Source organism: Diplotaxodon limnothrissa, linkage group LG19 (genome assembly GCF_057381915.1).
Source record: "Diplotaxodon limnothrissa isolate DT_005_m linkage group LG19, D_limnothrissa_male_GT1.1, whole genome shotgun sequence".
In the NCBI taxonomy this organism is placed as follows: domain Eukaryota; kingdom Metazoa; phylum Chordata; class Actinopteri; order Cichliformes; family Cichlidae; genus Diplotaxodon; species Diplotaxodon limnothrissa.
The window spans coordinates 9,358,646-9,369,143 of NC_140614.1; the positions used below are offsets into that span (position 1 = coordinate 9,358,646).

Sequence of the window (10,498 nt, forward strand, 5' to 3'; positions counted from 1 at the left end):
AGATCATATTTTGGTTTTTCTTTTCTAATTTCAAGCCTACAACATGAGAGTGCTGAGGAAGATCCTCACACAACAATAGCGTTGCCATAGCTCACCTGCTAAAGAGCTCGTGGAGTTTTACATAGGTGACAGTAGGCGCCAATAATCCAGTCCAAACAGGGAAAAGTTCTCTTTAAAACAAAACGGCAAGAATAAAAACATTCATTTTTAAATTGATATGCTCTATGATTAAGCAAATAACGTTAAAAGCTTGAAAGGAAATCTGAGCCCACTTCCTCTCAACATCAAACTTACACAGTCACATTAAAGTCAAATCTTCCAGCATTATACACTTTTTAGTAGATCCTTACTCCGACTACATACACAAACTTATACATAGCACATCCAAGGTGAGACAAATCAGTCGGAGACCTGCAGAGTGATTATCAACCCCCCCCCCCAAAAAAGCCCTTAAAATATTGCAAAAAGAAAACTATAATTTCATAAACACCCTTTTGTTTGAATTTTCGTGTACATATTAATGAGGACTTACGGTTTTGGACCATTCCTGGAGCGAGGGGTCGGCGACTGAGACTTTGATCTGTTTTGGCCAAACGCGTCAGACTCTCTCATCTGCTGCATTCGTAGGCGGCTTGGTTGTAGGACAGTCCACTCTCCCACATCGTCATCATTATCATCATCATCGTCATCATCACCGTCATCATCTTTCAGCCCTGCTGGTGGGTCTGCTGTCTCTTTGCTGGTGGCAGGAGCTGTGCAGACTGAACAAACAGTACAGTCATGTTTACACTTGACTGGAATTTATATATTTTTGTGATTTAACACAAAATCACAAGTGGTGACAACACTGTTCTTTTAGATGAGGTGTAGATTTGCTCTTTTTTTTTTTAACACAAAAGCAATTTTCACAAATCGACTAACCCTACTCAATCATGGCAAAGAATGTAGTCTTAACAGTGCCGACTGTTGTAGTGCAGTCTTTATATACCAGGACGCTGTTGTTGTTACAACATTTTATTTACCTCCAGGACCTGTGTTACTCTCACTGGCAAACAGAGCTTCCACAGCTTCCTCTAGTGTACCGTGAGTTTTCAGGGCTTCAGAGCTCACTGCCCAGCTGAAGCCCATTTCCTGAAATCATACAAACATACAGACATTAAAGCCACAAATGATTACTTTATTAGCCCAACACATACACACCGACAGGTGACACTGGTGTATCCCAAAAAGAGCTTTTCATATGAATCTGTGGGAGGGAAACCAATGAATCAGACTTTTGTTTTGTCTCATTTCCATTTTTGCAAAGCGTCTCCTACCATGAGGTGCAGCGTCTGTGCTCGTTTCAGCTCCTGTGCGGCTTCAGCACTTGTACTTTCCAGCCTCAGGACCTCTTTGTAAATCAGTGAGGCTTCGTAGTATCTCTGGGAGAATCAATGTTAGGATGTGAAATTAGTTGGGGAATTTACAACAAGTTGTAGGATTGCGTTATTACACAAACAAAACCGCCAAGTCTTCAGTTTTTAAACGAGCATGCTTAAAGAGGTTCTGATTCAGCCACACGGCATTTTGGAGGATGCAGTCTGTTACTGTTTAATAGCACCGGGCTCTTCACACAGGGACTCCTGTTATGCTGGTAATGAGGGAATGCTAAATAACAGAAAACACCAGAGTATGATGCAATGCAGCACAAGCAAGTATCTGCAGTTCCTCTATTGTTCCACAGAAGTATGTTAATCCCCAGAGATCTCAGTGTCAAAATGCCCATCTAAATCACATTTACAGCTGCAACAAAAAACCCCAGCAAAATATAAGCTGTGTTAACTGGATAACTTACCTTAAGACCACAGAGAGCTTTCCCTTTCCTAAATAAACCTTTTATCCAGTTTGGTTCCATGGAGAGTGCAACGTCAGCATCCGTGAGAGCACTTTCATACTGCTGTAGTCTTTCAAAACAGAGGGACCGATTTCCAAATAACCTGAAACACAGCGAACAAACATTTATGGCCATTAGCAGTTAACAGCTCCTGGTAGTTCTAATGATGTCAATTTAAGTCAATGTTCTTACTTAAATTCCTTTGGGTTGAATTTAATAGCCTCAGTGAAACATTTTACTGCCTTCTCGTACTGCCCAGAGGCAGCCAAACGATTCCCCATGTCTGGAAAAGAGAAAAAAAAACCTGTTGTATCCTGTTTGTATTTTGACTTTTTTTTAACATAAGACTCTCAATGATGATGGATGGAAAATGTCACTTACTGGCAAACTCAATGCTTTTCTTTGCATACTCCTCTAATATGGGATCCATTGATTTCTGTATAGAAACCCCCCCAAAAAAGTCTGGTTGATGAATAATATTTTCAAAGTCGTACTTTGAATTGAAAAACAAACACATTTGCGTTGTGGTTGCTAGTAAAAGCTAACAAAAGCTTCATCCAGCAGTATGACTGAGCTGAAATACTGAGGGTTGAGGTAGGAGCGCAGAGGGTTTTGCAGCATGCTTACACATCACATTAGATAATGGTTAGAGGGATATTCTCTGGGTCAAAGGGAGTCCGAACAGAATGTCCCAAACTACAATCAGTGATATTAAAATGATCAAGGCTAAGCAGGGGGTGTTTTTGTGTCTGTCTTTGTGATTCCAGGAAAAAGGAGCAGATAGGAGGTCGATTTCAAACTGCCAAAGCAAATTAAATCCTTTAAAACGACAGATATTTCTCCTGTACTTCCTTCTAAAAAAAAACTTTGAACACAACATTCAGCAATTTGGGAGCAACAGACTTTAGTCTTGACCTATAAGAATATGTTTTCAAGATTCCCACCTCTTTACTGGTTTCAGCTTTCTCTTTCTTTCTAACTTCAGGTTCCTCAGTGATATTTGGATTTTCCACTTCAGGCTGTTGAACTGCAGATAATTTACTTTCCGCCTTTTTTCCTCCTTTTTTCTGTTTCTGAATCCACGTCTCCTCAGGCGCCGATTCAGCAGAAGCAGCATATGAATTATTGAAATCCAAATCCTACGGAGGATAAAACAAGGTGGTTGTTTTGGGGATAATCATCCGAAAGGTGCTCTTGTGAAAAGACTGTCATTTAAAATACGCATGAAAAATAGTGTTACATATTTGCATATAATCTGATACTGTTAAAGCTCTACCACTTAAAAGAAAAGGTTGCCTTTCTGTTCCAAAAAACTGAAATTTACAACTCTGACAGACCTTTTGCTCCTCTTCCTCGTTCTCATTCATCTTCACAAGATTTTTTTCTGCAGTATCAGCACCAGTCTTATCACATCTGGCTGCCTCAGTTGCCTTTTGAGTTTTATCGCTTCGTGAGGATCCAGTTGTTTCTGCATTACTTTCAATTATAGTCTCATCATCTTCTTTTTCAGAGGAATCTGACTTGCCTTGTTCTTCCTCCTGAAATAACATAAACAGCATTACAAACAATCAGAGCAGCTTTAAAAATACCTTTCTGTCTGGATTTTCCACTCTGACACTTGCATGTACACACAACAAGGATAAAAATAGACTCACAGCTGAACCGTCTTTAACTGCACTCTCCTTTTCTAGCCGCTTCTTTTCTTTTTTACGCTGCAACAAAAGACAGAAAATTCTGGTCAAAAAAAAAGCAAAACGCCAGCATTGCTAGAACGTTAAATCCTAATAAGTATGCATATGCAGACCATTTTTTTACGCTTGTTCTTCTTAGTTTTCTCCTTACGCCTTTCCTCTTCTTCTATTAACTCCTTTGCAATTCTATCAGCTTCCTGGTGAAAAAAAAAAAAAGGCAGTGTCAACTAACGTTCCAATAAATTCCCAAAAAAGATTAAAATCTGACAGAGTGCACACAAGATAAATTGCTTTGGATAAAATTACCATTTTAAAAGATAAATATAATACTGCTTAAAGTTTTTTCAATGCTTTGGTTTATTCCCCACAGAGTACGTGAGTCAGAGAGAAAGATATGTCCTATTACAAACCAGACACAAATATTAAAGAGATCGTTCCTTGTTTCATTTCCCAACAAGTGCAATAAAAGGGCAATACCTCATCAGTGAGCTGTTTTATTTGCGGATGTGGTTCTAAAGTCCTGTTAGCGGCCCTGCGTTGATAATAACGATCGTCGTCGTCGTCGTCATCATCTGAATAAACGATATCTTCCTCCAAAGGATTTAAAAAATTTAAACCTGCAAGTTATAAAAGACAAATACAAAAACGTGATCGTCACTCCACGATAACACAATGCAAAGATCACACCAAATTCCCTGCTGTTTAATCACGAAAGTGGTGAAAAGAACCACAAAAAAAACACAACACCTGGGAACAAGTAAATAACAACATTTTTAAGTAAATGAACTAAATCAAATCAACTACTACAGCTTTTTAAAGAAAGTTCCTCCTCACTGTTACTAAAGTGTCATAAGCATCTGCTTGTTACACTCAATACATACATGAAATAAGTGTTATCAGTTTAGTTGGATTTCTTGTGGCTATAACAGAGGTGGGAGATATACAGCAGCTTTAGAATTAAATAACAACATTTCAAGAACATTTGCAATAATTAGATTTTGGCTGTTGTGGGAAATATCTGTTATCTGTTAACACTGTTTTGCTGATGCTTGCAGCTTGGACACAATAAGTGTAAATATAGGTAAGTTTCCATCAGTCTTTTCTAATGAGCAACTGTCACTGATGACATGCATCCTAATTTGAACTGAATCTACTGAAATAAGGTCCCACGGGTGCCAGCAGCATTATGATGCAATAACAGTGACACAGCATAATTCTGATGCAAGTGCATCAGAATTCATTTCCCTACAAATTAAGTATAAAATAACTGCTTAACACTTTCAGCTCTTGAGCAGCCTGCACAATTGCACAGAACACAAGTTTAAAAAAAAAAACAAAAGAACTCAAAAACAATTCCTACCTGGGATGTAAACAGCTGCTTAAAACCCTGCTTTACCACCATGTAGCCATGTCAGAAAATTTCCATCCAACAATTGCTCTTCCTGTCACATGGAGCACAACTAGCAATTGCTCCAACCAAGCTTGGTGGGCTCATTTTCTTACATTTGGGCCACACATCACTGCCAGCACCTCCTCCTTCATAACCTGGTTATCAATGTTGGGAGTTTGCCTGAAGTGGTGAAACAAGTTTGTTGTTTCCACCTTTAGCAGGAGCATTTTTTCTGTATATTAAGTCTTGTGCTTTAATGGAGCGCACTGAAGTAGCTCCCTTTTAAACTGCTAAATCCTCGTAGGAGTCTGATCCACGGCTCTGCCTCTCAGGCATAACTGTGCTCGTCTCATTGTTGTCCACTTAACAGATGGCGTTGCTATATCAACAAATTTGTGATATGACAATTTTATATCACGTAAAAATTTATACTGGTATTACGGTAGGCAATATAATAGGCACAGTGCTAGTCTGTAGTTGTGGATTTGCTGCAAGTGGCTCAAGAAGATGTATGTCTGATATCCCTTCCCATTCCTTCTGTTTCCTTACTCTTCCAAATGTATGCTCAGTGTTTCCTCCCTCCTTAGATTATTCAACACTGCACTTGCATCAAAGCAGACAAATTTAGCAGACAGTTTATATAAAAAGGAAAAAAACAACAACAGCTGAGCAGCAATGCTTAAAACTACAAGCCTATACTAAAGCTTGATTTCAAGCTTGATTTCCTCTTTAACATAACTTGTAACAGCAGTTTCAGAGAATGCTTTACCAAAAAAGCCAGGCCGGATATCATTCAGGAAATTGCCAGAAGGAGCTCGTCCACTCAGGTAATCTACCATTGATTCCTATAAAGAAAGAAAAAAAGAAACAAATAGTTAGCATCCAACATATTTACATGTTTAAAAAATGAATCTGCTGTAAAATAAACTACAACTGGTTTGGTTTGTAATTAATAGTTTCAGTATTTTTAAAGCAGAACTGCAGCCTGCATTTCACAGGTTCTTGCTTCTTGCAATCAAATGTTTGCTGGTTGGATTCCTCTGTTGTTATCACATGAATATCTTTCATCCTTTTATACATGAAGGGGGTCGGAAGTTCAGAAAATGCTAACAGGTTTGTATGTAGAGAGTTATTAAATTACTGTGACATTATATGAATAATTTCCTTTGATACTAATTTGTCTCTAGAATTAGGATATTTATTCTCCTGTTGATTGACTAATTGATAATGATTAAACAAGTCATGTCTCAAATATGATGACTTCCAGCATTCCTTCGTTTTATGTCATTATGAGTTTACTACCCCAGCTTCTTTTTCATTAGTACATCTTATCTTCACCAGCCTGGGACACAAAGCACAATACAAAAGTCTTAAGCCACCCTTCCTTTCTTTATATCAGTGCTTCAGGCTTTCTGAAGGGTCTTTTTTTTTAAACATTGGCTTATTTACCACTCTTCCCCCCCCCCCCCCCCCCCCTTGTACCAATATTTTTGTTCGTTTACATAAAAATATAAAAAAGAGACACCTAACTCAAGAAACCAGAAACGAGCTGTGGCTGAAGTATACCAAAGTACATGAAACGGGACAGAAAAATCATAAAAAAGTATAACAGGAGTTTCTTCAGCAGTGCCTCTATTTGTTTTGGGGCTAAATTTCAGAGAACGGCGCTGGGATTATGTCAAAATTGATGGAATTATGAAGACAGAAAACTACCCTCACATTTTGCTCTACCATGCAAATACCTTCTGGACAGAGTCTCACTAGCAACGTCTTAAGGGTGACATTGCCAGTGTGTTTCAAACAAACACTATCAGTCCACAGTCTGGACCTCAACAGTGTGGGATCATTGTGACAAAGAATGGAACAAAAGCAGCTTGTTAAAGAAATAAAGTAACTCCGAATAAACAGCGTTCGCTGTAAGACTGCAAGCAAGACGTCTGCTTTATTACACGCTGACGAGCCACCATGACCACACCTAACATCATAATAACCTGTTTTTCTACATCTGTGATAACACTGTAATAACAACACAGCAGTTTTATGGCTTTAGTCATACTCACGTGTGTGTGCATTAGTCTCGAGTTTTCTCGAATTCTGGGCATGGCTGTCCCACCTGGCAGGTAGAGAAATGGAAAAATAAACTTCAAACATATATTTAAATACTCAAGGACTAGCATGTAACGTTGGAGAGTTAACATTAAAGGTGGTAAAAACACAGCAGCGTCACCTTCGCGCTGTCTGAAAGCCACAATAATACGTCGTTAGCTGGTAAGCTAAACAGCGACATAAGCTCAAACAAGTCAATTTCTTGGTAAATGAAACTGATGGTCAGGCCTCCCTAATAAGAAATAACTATCACTGCTTTATTCTTACCTTTCACAATCTTTCTAGGCATGTTATTATTTCTGTGAAGTGTCGTCCAGAAGCTGTGTTTATATATATATATCGTTGGATAAGCAAATTCTACAGTACAGTGATCCCTGCTTCCTGCTTTCTGCTTGTGGCGTCGGATTTCTTCTTCTGCTGCTCATTTAGCCACCTGCGCTTCTTCTTTGACGTTTTGCGGAAAGCTTTAATCATTAATGTTGTATTACTGCCATCTTGTGGTAGTGGATTTGTGTGTGTGTGTGTGTGTGTGTGTGTGTGTGTGTGTGTGTGTGTGTGTGTGTGTGTGTGTGTGTGTGTGTGTGTGTGCTGTTTAACTGTGACACTAAATAATATTAGAGAGCTCACGACGTCACAAGCCTCGAAAGACGCAAACACAAACTCATGATTCAGGATATTCTTCTTCAGGTGAGATGTGTGTTCATTTAGTAGTTTATTCCAACCTTTATAAGGATTTGTAAGAAAAATGCATCACTTGCAATGTTTATTGTTGTTCTTTGTTGTCTCCATGGGAAACATGCTTTTCTTTTTCATGTATTATTTATCTATTAATTTCTATGATGTGGAGTTGCTGGTGTGTTTTTGGATCATTGTCTCGCTGTATAAACAGCTTCAGGGCATAGATTACCTGAATAAACACAAAAGGTAATTTTTAAATGTGGATATCATTTATTCAGTTAAAAAAAAAAACATTATAAAAATCTACCTACCAAACTTGGTAGTGATAGTGTAATGATCTTGGAGCTGATTTGCTGCTTCAAGGTTACTTGCTATAATTGATGAAACCATGAAGTCTGCTCTCTACCAGAAAATCCTGAGGAAGAATGTCTGGCCATCACTTCATGTCTTGAACTCCAAGAACACGTGTGTTATGCAGCCGGACAATTCTACCTCTGATGAACTCAAACTAGGGCAAAACAAAAACAGAATAAAGGCTTTGAGTGCCTAATCACATTTAGGACTCAAATGCAATTGAAATGCTTTGGCGTGACCTTAAACAGACCGTTCAAACTGAAAAGTTGAATAAAAAATATTTTTGCAAAGAAGAGTGAGCCAAAATTCCTCCACAGTAATGTGAGAGATTCATTGCCACTTGTGGCAAAATTCTTTATGGTACAGTCAGTTTTTAAATGACTTTTTCATACTGGTTTCAATAATTTATTTCCCTTAATAAATGAAATCATTATTTAATAATAGGTTATCATTTGCCTTATATGAACATTTGTTTGATCCTGTGAAATATGACAAATATGCAACAAAATAAGGAACAATTAAGGAGGAACTACTTTTTCACAGCACTATATTCAGTGCTGTGCAAAAATCTTGAGCTACCCCTGATTTCTTCATATTTTGCTAGGAAAATGGGAAATACAGTGATTTACTGAAAATGTAAATCATTGTATTTCTGTGCAAAGCCAGGCCGATTCTAATGAGCTTGAAAGTCAGTCTCTTGGATGACCGCCTTTATTCTTCAATGCAACCTGAACTAGGGCTGCTCAATTAATCGAATTTTAATCACGATTACGATCTGGGCTTTCAACGATCATTAAAAATGACTGAGCCGATTATTGGCCCCTCCCTCATTTATCCGCGACACCTTAAAGGCCGGTGTTCCAGATCTACTGGCGTTTAGATCAACTGGCGTTGGTCGAACAGATGTGTGTCAGTCTTGCGTTTCAGGAGCTGCTACCGACAAACCAGCAAAAAAAAGCCAAATGTGTCATCTGTGACACTTGTGAGGTTATCTCAAACACACTCCGTCAGTCTTGATGCTGTTGAACAACAAAATGTTTAAAAATGTGGCGAGTTTACCTGGTGATATCCTCGTGCGCCACGCGATCGCGAAAACAGCAAACAAGTAACACCACGCCGTTGTTATTCACGGGACAGCAAGAGTAAACGATCGGGAGACTCTTGTCGTCGTTATCGTCCCCCTCGCACGGTTTATTTCTCCGAATTCAGCGTTTTTGCTTCACAACTACAGCGAGCAGTTTACTTTGTGCACTAACATGGAGTCGAGTCAACCAGCGCCACCTCTGGCCAAGTGCCACAGCCTACAGCCAGATCAACCTGTGACACACATCTGCACCACGTTTGAATTCGTGTCATGCACATTTGTACCTTTCAATTGTGTCTGTTTGTGCGTCATGCAAATAAACCTTTGAAATGAATGAAATGATATCATATATTCCTTATTGGCCTACATTTGTACAAAATTCCAAATTATATACACAAAGTCATAGAAATCACCACTCCAATTGGTCATCATGATTTTAATATTCTCTTTTTCCATAACAATGAAATACACCTTGGACAAATATGACACATCAATATTTCATTAGTGTTGTCACATCACATCCTGTAAGCATCGTCTGTCTGTGTCTTTTCCCTGAAAATGAATATTTCCAGCCAATATAGGCAATTCATCAACATGGCTGGAGTTATATACAGTCTGTATAAGTGTGGTTAATCTAATGAAGATTTGTAAGGAGACGGCAGTTACTGTGAATTCACAGCAGTTACACAGTGATTAGTAATAAACAGCCAGTGAGAGTGAGTGGATATGACTGTTCCCACCACTAACACATGACCATAGGCCACTACTAGATTAACTTGTGACACATCTGCACCTGCTGCTATGATCACATTGAGTAGAGGCTGAGTGGCTGCACTTACCCCTGGTACATCCAAATCTACCCACAAACATGTTGAAAGATGCAATGCCAGCAATGTGGATTGTCAACACTGAAAACAATCAGTAAGCAAAGACAACAGGGATCATTTGTTTCTGTTTATTTAGCACCCACAACATTTGTAGTCGCCTTCTGCACAGGGGAAGTCCACACACACCGTGTGGTACCACTTTCCACAGAAGGTGCAATCTGCAAGATTGAATGAGATTGTCAGGGTCATTGTCTGACTGTTTATTACTAATCACTGTGTAACTGCTGTACATTCACAGTAACTGCCATCTCCTTATAAATGTTTATTAGATTGACCACACTTATGCAGACTGTATATCACAACCAACTCTAACATGTTTGTTTGCAGAGGGAAGACACAGGCAGACTACGCTAACGACATGTGATGTTACAACACTGGTGAAATATTAGTGTGTTCACGACATTTTTCGTATGGGCAAAAGTATTGATATCAGGA

General features: G+C 38.8%; 1 protein-coding gene across 2 annotated transcripts in view; it reads right to left on the reverse strand.

The window, feature by feature from the left end:
- Positions 1 to 9,329, reverse strand: part of LOC146611677 (uncharacterized) — an 11,253-nt gene extending 1,924 nt beyond the window's left edge. Inside the window, exons 1-15 of one of the 2 annotated variants that reach the window (XM_085342772.1) lie at positions 9,152 to 9,329; positions 7,015 to 7,067; positions 5,724 to 5,799; positions 4,042 to 4,181; positions 3,678 to 3,761; positions 3,529 to 3,585; positions 3,211 to 3,411; positions 2,818 to 3,012; positions 2,255 to 2,309; positions 2,066 to 2,156; positions 1,835 to 1,976; positions 1,317 to 1,421; positions 1,023 to 1,131; positions 533 to 761; positions 96 to 170 (exon numbers count right to left, since the gene is read on the reverse strand). In XM_085342772.1, the coding sequence (XP_085198898.1) occupies positions 96 to 170; positions 533 to 761; positions 1,023 to 1,131; positions 1,317 to 1,421; positions 1,835 to 1,976; positions 2,066 to 2,156; positions 2,255 to 2,309; positions 2,818 to 3,012; positions 3,211 to 3,411; positions 3,529 to 3,585; positions 3,678 to 3,761; positions 4,042 to 4,181; positions 5,724 to 5,799; positions 7,015 to 7,056 (1,601 nt within the window). In that variant the 5' untranslated portion in view covers positions 7,057 to 7,067; positions 9,152 to 9,329. Of the gene's footprint in view, positions 1 to 95; positions 171 to 532; positions 762 to 1,022; positions 1,132 to 1,316; positions 1,422 to 1,834; positions 1,977 to 2,065; positions 2,157 to 2,254; positions 2,310 to 2,817; positions 3,013 to 3,210; positions 3,412 to 3,528; positions 3,586 to 3,677; positions 3,762 to 4,041; positions 4,182 to 5,723; positions 5,800 to 7,014; positions 7,068 to 7,327; positions 7,458 to 9,151 lie in introns of those variants that run through there. The other variant, XM_085342771.1, reaches the window with a different exon arrangement.
- Between the last annotated feature and the right edge of the window lie 1,169 nt (positions 9,330 to 10,498).